The following is a 14529-nucleotide window of genomic DNA, read 5'->3' as shown; positions in this document are numbered from 1 at the left end:
CTTGTGCAAGGATTCCCTTAATTATGATTTATTTTCAAACCGTTTATATAGACCCAATAATTCATAAATAAACTGTTGAGAAAGGAATGATGTTACAGGGCCTTTGAGTCACACACAATGTTATGACAATTGCAAACTTCATGGATGTGAGTGCATTAGAGACAATTATGGGAGTAGCTGTGAGAAGCAATGGTAAAGCTCTACCAAGTTTTGAAAATTCACTGATTCTGACATACTGAAATGTGACTTTTGCCAGAAAAACACAAAATTTTTTGTTGTTTAAAATATATTGCTAATGTTCACATGGCAGAAATTCAAACTGATTTTTAATGATCTAAGCACTTAACATATTTTGACATGATAGTGTTATATAAGTGCTGGTAATCAAATGAATTTATTCCTTAGATAAAGAAGCATCTAAATTGCTATCAACATGAAAGCTTATGAGTGAGGTTCTGTTCTCAGACCATGCTTCTATCAAACACTCCACCTGGACAAATAATATTTTGATTAAATCAATACATATATAACTGGCAAAATCTTTCCTTCACATCTCCCATCAAAACCAAGTAATTCGTAATATTTGAGAGCAGCAAGCATGTCTTTCTAAAATTATATTAAAATGAGAAGATTTGTAGCATATTTTCTCATTATTAAAGTTGATGCTAATTATTAAAATAAATCTGAAACATATTCAGACACTGCAGTGTCATCCTAGTTTTACATCCAGCTAAGAAAAAATAAAAACTCACTAACAGCAGATTTTCTTTAGCAAACAATTACATGTGTTTCAGTGTGTATGTCCATCTGCAATGCATACAAAAATTCATACTAAAAATAATAACTAAAGAGTTTAAGAAAAATAGGGAAGATGTCATACTTCAGACTAAAACACTGAATCCTAGAATAATATTTGCTGAGATTTATGCAATCTGAGCCTGTGACTTTTCACTTCAGATAGACAATCGTACAAGAATATTTAAAGTATCTAATTCTAGTTGGCAACAGCTTTTAATCACTATAGAGTAAATCTACAGCATTTGGGAAAATGTTGCTCTGTAAGTTGAATTAAGTTTTTGCATATCCTCATTTGAATTTAAAAGTATGGCACAGAGAGAAATAATAAAAAAGGGCACTGTTATCTACTCAATTATATATATTTTCAGGTTAATGCTTGCAATAACACTCACACTGCATGAGAAGAATCCAAATAATTTCCATTTGTTAATTAACTCATAAGTAGTCGTGATTAAGAGTTTTTCTTATATTTTGTTTATCTGTGAAGCTTCATAAACAGCATCTAGATATCCTCAAAATATGAATAAATTTTAAACATTACAAAACTATAACAGAGGAACACTTCGTACTCAATGAAAAACAGTTAAAATGTCATAATTAAATAGCCTGGGTAAAGCACTTTAATCAGTCTTTGCTAATTCAGCCTGAGTAAACACATATTAAATTAAATGCATTTACAGTTGAGGTAGATTTATCCATAATTTCTAGATAATACCATTTATAGGAGAGTAAACTAGACCTGCTGCATGTCTGACCAGATAACATAAGCATTGTACAAGCACCATACAAGTCCTTTCTTACCTACAACTAAACACCAATTTGGTACCTTCAGAATTCCTACTGTTATAAATGAAATAGAGAATTTCCACATTTTATTATTAAAAAAATAGCCTTATTTGTGTTTCAATGAGGTATTTGTTTGTTTCTGGCAAATTAGTCAAATACACATTAGTCAATGTCAAATCTCTCTCCTCTGCTACTTCGTTCTTAACTTTAACTCATATATATACAGTGATAGACAAGAAGCATGGCCAACATTACAGAGATATGCAAGATGTGTATTTAGAATCATAGAGGTCTTTTTCAACCTTGGTGATTCTAAGATCATCCAGTCCAACCATCCACCTATCACCAATATTTCCCACTAAACCATGTCCCTCATGTTTCTTGAATATCTCCAACATCAGCAACTCAACCACTCCCTCATGCAGCCCATTCCAGTGCCTGACCACTCTCTCTTGGAGAATTATGTCCTAACATCCAACCTGAATCTCTCCTGGTGTAACTTGAGGCCATTCCCACTAGCCCTATTGCTAGTTACATGGACGAAGAGACCACCCTCCAACTCACCTCAGCCTCCCTTCAGGTAGTTGCAGAGAGCAATAAGGTCACCCCTGAGCCTCCTTCCTTTTCTCCAGACTAATACTCTATAGATTGAATCCAACTCTTGTGCAAAACAGGCTTCCTACAAGCAGGTTGCACATGTAAATGTTACAACACCCTGACAAAAGCAATTCTGAAATATTTACTAATTTTTGATAACACTAATTCTAGCTAACTTCCTAAATTGTCATCTATTAATTTTAGATGTAACAGAAATAAGTCTGCCTGCAAGAAGAAACCTACTTCTCTTCATGTTCAATATGAGTGATTTGAATTCATCAGTCATCAAATGAGAACCCATCTCAAAGGAATGTGAAATTGCAACCATCTTTCATCATCACCATATTTTAAAAGAGAAAAGAGCTTGAACCTTGTTTTCTCTGTCTCTTAGAAAGCGATTATGTGCATAACTTAAAGTACTTTACTAATAAAGCGATTTCAGAGTGCTTGTTACATGCAATGGGGAAGTAAATGGTTCTCCTCTCTTTCACCAACTAAAGGATTCACATGCATGCCTCCCTATCACAAGTGCAATAATACATAAATATGGATACGCCTTAAAATCTAATAAACACTGATTAGAGTCACTCCTCCTTCCTTAGAGATATTTACAAGTACTTTTTTTTTTCCCTAAGTATGGAATAAATCTTATAGAACTAGGATTGTTATATTACAGTTCACAAGATTGCACCACTGGCATATCGCACAGTTGACCATCTGTAATCAGTTTATGCTAACTATTGTGTGCAACAGCTGTATCTACTAGACCTTAATTTATAAAATACTTATCAGAACAAAAATACTATGGAAAATCCTGGGTAAAGAATTAATGAAAATGCAGTATCTTCCTTGATTTTTTGCGGAGTTTTATTACTATCAAAAACACAGGAAAACACTTTTCCATTCCTATTTAAGGAAAAAATAAAAATAGGAGCTTAAGTCAGAGAGAGAGGAAGTATAAAAAGTAAGTAAGATGCCAAGGAGGGTAAGGTAGACTTGTAGGCACAGAATAAGAAAGGAGACAGAGGGACCACTAAATATCAAAAATGTTCAACACTGAATAGTTTTGCAAAAAATTATCTATTTGAAACATCTTAACACCTCAGTGTCCTCAACAACTTGCACAAAAATCAGTCTCATAGACAGGCTGCCAGTATCACCTCCTGCTAAGCTTCCCAATTCTCTAGGTATCCTGGAAGCTCTTTCCCTAGAAGCTCTGCTCAGAAAGCCAGAAAAACACCAAGTTCTCAGTATCTGAAGTGTAGATTCATTGCTGGTGACTGTTTTTTGCAGCTAGAACAATAAGTTATGCTTTTCAAATGACTGTATTTGAGGGACAGGCTTCTCCTACACATTTTATTTCTTATAATTCTCCACATCCCACTAACCTTTCTGCAAATTAGTTTCAATTTGATTTCACCCTGTCCCACTTTGTGGCACATAATACTGGTTCAAAGGAGGAAGACAACTTCTCTGTAGTAACATTTTATAGAATACAGCTTTTATAGCTTGCTTATTTGCAGTAGAAATACCTATAATACTTCCGTATTATAAAAAGGCAGAACCATTACAGTAAATTAGTATGATCTGTCAGTCAAAAATATAGCTTGAAGAAATGACACAAAAAGCCTTCATTTAACACATATTTCAAACTGTGTGCAAGTCTAACTAGTTTTATACTTATTTCAATTAGCCTGAAGACACCACCTATCCTTACAAGTCTTGTCTTGTTCTCAGACTACCATGGGCACATGAATACTATTGCAATGTCTCAGTGATATATTTCTCTTCTTCATTACTAAACCACAGTGGTGGTGCTTTGCAGTCATCATATGATCAGCTACCACACTCAGCTCTTCAGGGCACATTGCAACGTGCTCTTCACTACTTCATTTCATTCAGTTTCTGTTCACTTATAGTCCATAATGTCATCAAGTTTTTCCAGCATAACATTCAAATTTTTCTGACAATAATTCCCAAATTTGGTTTACTGAGTTGATTTTAAATAAAAAACAACATTTAAAAAGAAATAACCAATAATCATTATTAGTGAAAACAGTAAAATTAATCTCAAGACTGGTCCTAGAACGTGTTTTAACCAGACTGCCTTCTCCTTCAGGACCCATTGCAGTAACTCTCTCAACTTACTAAAAAAGTTGTTCTGCTTATCTAACGTGAGCACTCTTAACACAGTACACAGTTACAAAAATTCATCTGACCTTTGACACTACAAAGAGAGGGGTTCCTACAAAATGACTACTTTCAGACTCTGGATTTTTTCTGTTATTCTCACTTTCCATCTGTATTTTCCCAAGCGGAGCAAAGCTCTTTTAACACCTCTGTGCTATAAAGGAAGAATAACTAGATCTGTATAAAAAGTTCATTTGACCTTCTTTCCTAGCATTTTTAAATTGTATTTTTAAATATACTCTCAGAAGTAGATATTTGGGCTGGCAATCAGCTCTGTAACCCTTTCTCTTACAAAGCCTATAAAGTCAATCTCATCATTAGATGACATTAGATCATTATACTGACAATTACTTTGCTCTCAGCTTTAATTATTTATCTAGTAACTGATGCAGTAGCCATGGGTGGTTATTTATTAATAAATGACATCACAATGGTAGTCTACAAAATAAAAGATAATGCTTCTATGCATAACAAAAGGAGAAATAAATAAAATTACTTACTTGATTAAGTATATCTTGTTTCTGTAGCGCATGCAATAAAAGAAAGAAGACGTTAGTGTAGCATAGTAACACTCAGACTTAGTTATTATAAAGACTTTTGGTTGAAAGGTTAGTAATGTAGATGAACAGGCTTATGATGGAAGATAAAATATCATTAACTTGCATTAGCGAATACGTCAAGTAAACGTTTCAGCTCAGCATTCTAGTTTTGATTAGAGAGTGTAAGCAACTTATTTTTAACCATGAAGTAATAGATATCAAAGAAAAAGATAAGGAGTTAAATACATTTGTCACTCTCAGCCCTGTGTACTTTGAAAAAGAAAAAATTCTTTGTTGCCAAGAATGGTTGTTACTGAAATTGTTTAATCAAAAAAGAAGGCAACAATAAACACTAACTGAAAAAATTTTGGCAGGTGGCAGATGTTTACTGTCACATTGAAATCATTTTGCTAAAACTGAGGCTTCACCTTTCCAGTAGGACCAGACTATGGTTATGGACTATGCTTCGTGCCATGTACTCACTCTAATAACCTTCTTGGAAATTTTTGCTTAAGTGTTCTTTCTGAGCATTTATATTTATTCTTTTTAACCAGATTCAATTTGTGGCACTCAGGAGCACTTCCCAGACCCAAGTACAGATGTGCTACATCTAATATCTCAAAACTGCAGCTTTCTGGCTAAGGTCCATCTGTACACACTTCCCCTCTTTCTTCATGCATTGGTTAAACCTAAAAACTCAAAACATAAGCAAGAAATTATAGTCCACTCCAACAGAAGCATCAAAAAGGATGTGCATTATTTCCCATTTGGATACAGTCTTTTGCTCCACTTCCTTTTTTTGCTAGCCTATTCAGCACTTGCCTGAAATGGTTGAAATTAGTTTAGTTTAGAGAAATATCACATGATGGAAAAATTATTTATAAATCACAGCTTTCCTGTAGGATGTTGTTAAGCTAACTGTATATCCTACCTCAGATATAAAACCCCAGTATAAATTATGTATTTGAAACTGATGTAGAAAAAGTTGGGAAGACAGAGGTTCACCAGCATATGTAGAAATTTCAGCAATCTACCTTACAGTGAAAGCTAGCAGAGAGTAAAAGCTGCATAAATAAAATTATTACAGTAGACAAAGACTTTCTTATAATCAAACATGTCAATTCCACTAAGCCCAAAAAAAACATTCATTCAGTAAGATACAAGATAATGGAAAAACAAGTCACATAGCTTCAGGTAACAAGCCTCAAGTATCAAAAGCTTTTCCTTTGCTATTTGTGTCCTATTAAATCAGCACGTGAGGAAAAAAAAATGCAATAAAGACCAACAGAGCAGAAGAAAATCCTCAACCTGGTAAGCTGGAAAAAGTTTAAAGTAACTTAAGATTTTTCCTAAAGTACATAAATATGCCAAATTCCAAAATCTGCCATACCTCTATGCCCCATTTTTATTAGTATAAAGTTTGCACCATTTTTTTGTAGGATATTGAAGAGACTCAAATATTTAAAACACTTTTGACACAATGATTTAGAAAATAAAGAGCTAAAACAGAAGCATGATGTTATCCTCTACGAAACACAAGAACAAAACAGAAGTAGGATGCTTAGAAGTTTAAAGGGTTAGCTACAATACGTCAGTGAGTAAAGCTGGATCATCCATTTTTGTGTGTCACACCATACCAAATCTACTAGAATAGCATGGAGGGGGAGGGAGGGGAGGGTTCTGCTTTTATTTATTTTTTCTTCTTTTTCATTTACAGATAATAATTGTTTTATTTAAATAATGCATGCAATACGAGGAGTTCTCATCTGACCAGATACAACCAACTCTCAAGCCATCCTGTAAAGGGCTTATCCATATAGCAAGGTGAACAGCTGTCAAAAACGTAGAAACACCCAGGCAAAGGGAGCTCTGACTGACTATATTTACACGGTTGCAGAAGAAATTTCATTCACTCTTTTTGCAGTTCAGCAGCTGATGACATGAAACCTGAACTAGTAAATGCTATTAGATACAAAATAGCTGTTTTCTATCTGTTTTTTCTCCTTTTGCTGCACTCCCTGAATTCAAAGTGCTAAACAGAAAAATTAAAAAGCCATAGCTTGGGACTGACACCATCAAGTAACATGCAATAGTTTGACCCCTGCTGAGGTCAGAGCAACCACAATGAAAGCCAACCAAAATGAAGAATGCCAGGAAAGGTACAGAGTCAAAAAATCAGTTCAGGAAGTACTGTGTTCAGTAATTCCAGATTTGCACAAATTTTGGCTTCAATTATATCAATTTTCCTATCTGCCCAAACTGATACATTTCATACATACATTCATACATTTCACTAAGACTCAACCTCTACATATCAAAAACTGGAAGAATGACTGTTAAAAGAGACTAATAACACAACTTAATAGTTCTATATAGAGTAAATATTAATAAAGTTATTTACCATCTACATGAAAGCACAATATTTAAACATACAAATACACATTTAAAAAATGTAAATTACTTTACACTTCTAAACAATATGTCTGCATTCTCACACAAATCAACTGAAGGTGATTCTACAGCCTACATGACACTGAAGAGAAGATATAAAATGATGGGAATGTTTTGATCATTCCAAGGTATAATTTAAATAAAATTATAAATAAAATAACGAAGATTTAAGATGATCAGTTCAAAATAAATTCACACTACTTTACTGAAATATAAAATATTTTCTTCAGAAACTGATTCAAATGAACAATGCTATGTTTTGTAATCTCAAAGCATAAAATAATCTTTCAATACTTAATTGGTAACGAATGCCTTACTTAAAAACCGTATATTGAATGTAGGTCCAAGTCATGCTTAATAGCTGAGTTCATTTTTCTATTCTGAATTCTACATATCACAAACATATTTAGAAACACTGATGAAATGGTTTTATTTAGCTACACTTTGAATCACATTATTAAGATGTGCTAAACAAAAAATTGCAATTGTGAATTTCAAAAATAAACTTTGTTTGTTGTTATCATTCAAGACAGAATATTTTCTTTAGTAGTGACTCTGTAGAAGCAATACACATGTACCACGTTCAATTGAATTCTTGGTTTCATAATATCAGAAAAAAAGAAATGCACAAAACAGGATTCCCCCAGTACCAGAAACAAGAAACAGTGTAAGAAAAACAAAGTTTGGAAAAATATCTTAGCAGATTTCACTCATCTAAAAATTTGAAAATAATCTTAATATCTGTAATCCTTAAAAAGAATTAGAAAGTACAAACTTTTTTGGTTGTGGGATTTATTTGTAATGCTTTTTTGTTCTAGTTATTAAATTGTGTAGATAACTAAGCAAATGTGTCTAATGCAATGTTTAACATTCAATACTTTTATTTCCAAACAAATTCAATTACCCACAAGCAAATAATTTACAAAAATACTTCTGCTTTAAATTCTTACAACTTTTAGTAAACTTTCCCCACCAATCCCAACAATTAAAGAAAGAGGACAAGTTACCCCTTCTGGATTATATTTTGCTAAGACACCACTGCCATGGAACTCTTCTAAGACATCCTTAATTTTCTTAGTGGAATCTAAATGAAGAATAAAAAGAGAGAAAGTTAAAATACAGGATACTGATTCACATAACATGATCTGTAATTAAAAGAACAACAAGAAAACTGCTAATAGCTTTTCTCAAGTGCATCAGTAATTTTCTCTAGCTGTATGAGAGCGGCTAGCATAAAGAAAATGAGAACATACAGTACCCTCTTAACAAATACTTTAAGAAAGGGAAGTAAACACAAAGCTCATAAACACATACTCTTCACTCCAATTCTTAACTGCTGTTAAGCAGCATATTTCTCAAATAGTCGTTTGCAAGGACTGTTATAAAAAACATCCTTTTCTTGTCCTTGAAACATGAGTCATCTACCAAGCAGGTTCATTCCCAACAGTGGAACTAAATCCCATCTGGCATAGATGCCAGTGAGTAGGGAAAATAATAGAGGATCCAGACAATATCAAAGAAAAGGGCCATCTTGTAAGAAATATCTTTTTCTGCAGACTCATCACAGAAAACCAACGTTGCTACTGAAACTTCATCTTTTGCAGACCTCCAAGATATTTTAACAACTATCTGACAGAAGAACTTTGATTATTGGCTAACAGAACCATGCTATATCACAGCAGTTCAGAAGCATGTTGGTCTTTTCCAATTTTTGTTCTCGTTGTTAAAAAAAATATATCCACTTGTAAAAAGAACAAAAGATTTATTTCAATAAGCAGTCAATATTTAAATCTTTTGAATTCACATTCACTTAGCACATAAGCATCTTTTCCACTCTAAGAATCTTGGAACATAATAAAAAATGTAACTGAATTCTGTCTTTGAAAAGCATGGCTGTCAAATGTGCATAGTGGGCATAACATTGGAGTCAATCATCAACTAGCAGATAACATTACAAAAGAAAACAAGTATACATAATGGCTAGATAGTTATTTCCATAGCAAATCTTGGATGGAAAGGAGAACAACAAAAACCTGGGAAAGACAAAAAAAATAATGAGCATGCTTCTTTAGTTTTGTATTTTTCCAGATAACATTTCTGTCATCTTCAAAGAAACATTATGTTTATGCATCTGTAATTAAAATCAACACTTGTGCTATGTAAATTTTTCCCTTAATGCAGTCATTCAAAAAGCATAGTACATTCCATGATTGAAATACTTGTCAAGAAAAGACGTTTTCTGGATGTAATTCCTGCTTTCGTTGTCCCAGCAAAATTGAGGAGTTTCCTCATTCTGGACATGAGCTATATTTAATGCAATCACCATGCTATACATTTCACAGGCAAGACAGAAGAATTTTTCACAACCTTTTGTTCACAGTCATTCAATCATTATTTCAGTTCATGGGATAGTATCAAAACTAACATGAATTGAGATGTTTATTTTTAAACAGCAGAAAATGACAACAATATTTTAAGCTAAACATCAAAGGACAACTTTCTGCGCATGCAATTACTAACAGTGTTAACCTTCCTCAGAAGAAATAATTCTTCTTACTCAGCCTCTAACAGCCAAACTAGTATTATAAACATTCCATCTTCAATATGACAGTAAAGATAATATTCAAGTTTCCTTCACATTCAAGTGCAAGTAGCATCTTGGAAAGTCTACACCAATAAAAAAAAATGAGAAATTCAAATAGAATGTTTTCAATTATACTGACAGAAAAAAAATTGTTAAGTAAGAGCACTATAGAAAAAAAATCTCAAATTATAACAAAAATAACTATAATTTCCTGGGAGGAAACTTATGAAAATGTCATATCAATGCTAGGGGTTCCTTTTCCATTATTTAGTTTGATCAAAATCATCTGTATACTCATTGGAAACCAGTGGTGTAAACACAAACCTCAAATGCAAACTTGCATTCTGCCTGTTACTGCAAAGTATGTTTTGCTTTATGTATCTCAGCAAATTACATTTCTCAGCAAATTCAGAAGAATAATCCACATATTCAAAGTTCAGAATGGTCTTAAACTTCTTTAGAGATCACTCATTCTTTTTTATTCATGGACAGACTCTCTTTGTATGAGATGCTCCATCCTAACACTTTCTAAGTATGCAGACATATATAGCACATAGTACATCATTGTAGTCCTCAAATCTCATGAATTTCAATTAATGTAAAATGCAAAATTCACTTCATAAAACTTTTTTCCTTTTACATCTTCACAATGTTATTATTTTTATTACCTACTAGCACAGTGCTTTGGGAATTCATTTAAAATATGGAAGCCATTCAGTTCTCTTTTCTGCCTGTATGGATTTAAACCCTTATATGTCATATCATCTTCTGCAGTAATTTGAACAGAGAACAGCAGTGTTCACTTAGCCAAGGAAATGGGAGAAAAATGGAAAATGTGGTTCAGGAGTTAGAATTCTCCTGGGGGGAGGTGAGCTGTGTTTTCCCAGCTCATGTCTGAGGAAGAGCAAACAGGCTAAGCATAGTGTGACAGACTGCTAACTGAAAAAGCTACTGCTTCACTTGAGAACAGTAGCTGAGTATTCCGCTAACTTTATTTTCTTTTTTTCCTTTTAAACAAAATATTCGAAGCAATAAATACATAGATAAACCTGAGTTAAGGCATTGTTTTAGAACAAAGGCAAAACAATCAAAATCATGACAAAGTATTAAAAATAAACCTGCAGATTTAACACGGAGATACTCAAAGTGTCAAAGTATCTGATTTTTTAAGTATCTTTCAGTTCTAACAAAGATACCTTTTATAACAGAAGGCTAATTTACATACAAAGTTGCAAATCATTTAAGACTTAGCCCACATGAAAATTATGATTCATTTTTCAGAATGACTCAGCTCTAGATGAAAAAGATTAAACACTAAGTTGAGATTGGATTTCAGTGAACTGTTTTCTTCCCATAAAAGGAAAACATCAAACATTAGGAAAACGAGCCCAGATCACAGACTTTCTCTACACTTTCAACCACGCACCAAGAAAAGTTCTTGGGAAGTGTAAGAACAGAAAAATAAATGATCCATAAGAAGGCCTTATAAAAAAAAGTAGCGGTTTTAAAATCACATGTAAAGGCAAATAAGCACTAGAAAACAATGTCTGGATCACAATTAATTCTCTTATAAATCCAGAAGTGATCATATAATTTGTAAAGATATCACAGATAAGCATCCAAAGTCTTAAAATGATCAATGTCTTAGTGTATATATAAAAGCTCCAAAGTACTAGTGATTTTTTATACATCTATAATACAATAGTTTAAAAAAAAAACTTGCAATGTATCATTTTCTGGCATGACTCAAAAGCATAGCCCAAACTTGACAGTACTGCATGATAGCTAAGACAATATGAAGCATGCGAAAAAGCCCAACACCCCCTTCTCACTGTAACTCCTTCACAGATTCTTGTACTAAAATGATTTTCTTCTTCCTTTTGTGGATGTAATTATATAATAAAAATGTGTGCTCATAAACATAAGTGCATTTATATATACAATAACATTTCTTTCTACTTGCCATGGTTTTATGATTTTTGTTATTGGTGTTCTACATCACAACATCATGTAGTGCATTGACAGTTAGTTAATGCTCCAGCTCTGTGGATCATCGATAGCTCTGGGTACATCTGTCTCAGAAGTGAAGAGGAACTATGCATGCCAGAGGATTTTGCGTTGCTTTGCATTTTTCCACTTTTCCGCTCAGAGGGAAAGATGTTTGCATGTCATGAGACACAGGCCTTTTCCCATTTGGATTGACAATCAGCAGTTGCTCACCAGTCGTCTCACCTTCAGCATTAGCATAAGGCCTTCGGTTTATCAGACACTCTCTTGCTCATTTTATTTGATTTACCAGCTTCAATTACAATTATATTGTATTGCATTGTATTATATTGTGTTATTTTGCATTCCAATATCTTATTTAGTAAATTAGCTTTCCTCCTCAGACTGCTGTCACTGTTTTGTTTTTAGACCCATTTCCCTCCTCCTTCCTCATTTTTCCCCCTTCCCCAGGGAAGGGGTCCATGGGTCCCCCACTGGACCTGGTCCACATCATGAAACCAGACCAAACCAGCTCATAAACAGCTGACACTACTTTAGAGATTCTTTTATGCAGAGAACCATATAATAAATTTTTTTTCAAGCTATGCCTAAGATTTAGCTAAATCTCTGCTGGTCTACGAATGCCAGTATACTCAAAAGGCTGAGCCTGCTAGCAAAGCTGTATGCATCAGCATTTCTCACTCTCAACAGAAAAAAAGGTTATTCCAGTAAAAAGGTTTTTTCTAGTATGATTCTGAATCCTACAGCATGTCAGTGTTGCTCAGAGGTTCTGGTGGTTGATACTGAGCAATCAGAAATTGGTAGCATAGGGCTGGAGGCTCACTGCTTTAAGCTCTTAATATAATAGGTTGTACCTATACGTTGGCTTATCAAGCAGAAATCTTTTGAAGCAAATTTCACAAAAAAAAATATTAAAAAGTGGAAAAATGCTTTTTGTTTTTTGGGTTTCTTTTAATATCACAAAACTTACTGTCACCTTGAAAACAGCTGCCAGGCTGGGAAGACAATCACAGTCCAGTGCTATAAAGGAGATCTCCCCTCATTAGTCATTACCAACAACTGCAGTAGCACTTATTCTAGAGAATTTGAACGACAACAACCTCTAGCATATCACTCTTCTACTCATTTCTCTGAACAATCAGCAAGAACAATCAACTGAACAATCAGCAAAGAGATTCTTAAAAACTCAGGCAGAACTGGATGAGGCTGCCTAAATAAATACGGTGGCAAATAACTTTTGCAATAGGACCTGCAGCAGCTGCTCAATTCAGAGCTCTTGCCAAGCAAAAAAGCACAGCATTTTGCCACTCACCTTTACACATTGCCTCAGTGATGCCTCTTGTTCCTTACAAAATCTGTACCTATCTTTACGTGTATTTCTTAATGACAACATTAGAAGAAAGTTCTATCAATTTTATTCCTTGATATGTAGTACTAAATGATACTTGTACAATCAGACTTCTTCATGAAAAAAATACAAACAGCAATAGCATGTGCCAGCATATCTTTAGTCCAAATTAACAGAAAATGCCTACCAAATCCCATTTCACTGTAGCAGATGTTCAAACAGAAGCACATGGTGAACAACAGAGATTTGGGGGTGAGGGGGGGCCTGAATTTTGCAGTAGGTTAAAGTCTAGATAGGAAGAAAAAAGTAAAGAACAAAAACACACTCTTAAAAGAAGCTGCAGGTAATTGCTCTGAGTACTTAGAATTATTTTGAGAAGAAAAATAAAGCCAATTATTGCTCACCTTCAGTATTTTTAAAACAGTTCTATATCTTACTCAAGATACTATTTAACACCTTTGCCTTTGAATACTAAGAAAATTGCCGTTGAAACAATCTAAGACATCATCATAGAGTAGCTCTGAAAGTAAAGTTCATTATTTCAGGGTGCTATGATGGCTACAGGCTCTCTGGGGCCAGTAGTATTCAGTTCTGGGACAGCAAGGCAGGGTCTGACACCCAGGGCTTATCTTGCTACACAAGCTTTATCACATAGTGTGACATAGATGGAGAGCAGCCATTGCCCTGAGTATTGGTCATCACCCTGTGAATGGGGATGCATAAAGCAAGGGTGAGACACAAGGCCATGAGTGGGCCAATCTTTTCAATGTCTGTGGCAGGGCAGGGCTGTGGGGAAGCCTGCTGTAGTCATTAAGTGATCAACAGAGTTGCTTCAGGAGCTAAAACGGGGTCCTGGACCACAAACAGGGTGCAGGGAATCCCTGGGGTTTGAAAGAGGGCGGTCCTTAGACTTTCAGGGCCCCAGGCGGGCTGGTCAGGGATAGTCAGGGCTGGTAGTTCCCTCAGGGTCTTGGTACAGCATTCCCTCATCCTAAATTCAAGATGTGAGAAAACCATAATACTGCAACTCATTCTAAAACTCAACTTAGAAAAGCAGTACTTACCGATATAGTGAATACGACACAATACCCTGCCTTGAGAACAGGAAGGACTAAATGCCACTGGAGATCTCTCCAGTCCTCAGATTTTATCATCTTGTCTGAGCCCCAAAACCAATACAAACATTCAAATAGGTAACTTCGCATCACTTTCTCTCTCTTTTCTCATTT

The 14529-nt window shown here is 34.4% G+C and overlaps 1 protein-coding gene across 5 annotated transcripts in view; it reads right to left on the bottom strand.

Moving 5' to 3' along the window:
- DGKB (diacylglycerol kinase beta) overlaps positions 1-14529 on the bottom strand; it is a 329366-nt gene that overhangs the window by 261610 nt on the left and 53227 nt on the right. For 2 of the 5 annotated variants that reach the window (XM_065753425.1, XM_065753427.1), the window contains exons 3-4: positions 8369-8445; positions 4872-4892 (exon numbers count right to left, since the gene is read on the bottom strand). The exons of 1 other annotated variant lie outside the window; for it this stretch is intronic. In XM_065753425.1, the coding sequence (XP_065609497.1) occupies positions 4872-4892; positions 8369-8445 (98 nt within the window). The remainder of the gene's footprint in view (positions 1-4871; positions 4893-8368; positions 8446-14529) is intronic. 2 more of the 5 variants (XM_065753426.1, XM_065753429.1) reach the window with 1 other exon arrangement.

Source organism: Cyrtonyx montezumae, unplaced genomic scaffold (genome assembly GCF_038088225.1).
Source record: "Cyrtonyx montezumae isolate F1298 unplaced genomic scaffold, pur_monq_1.0 scaffold_8, whole genome shotgun sequence".
Classification (NCBI taxonomy): Eukaryota; Metazoa; Chordata; class Aves; order Galliformes; family Odontophoridae; genus Cyrtonyx; species Cyrtonyx montezumae.
Note: the sequence above shows the minus strand (reverse complement) of the source record. Positions and strands in the feature narration are given on the sequence as shown.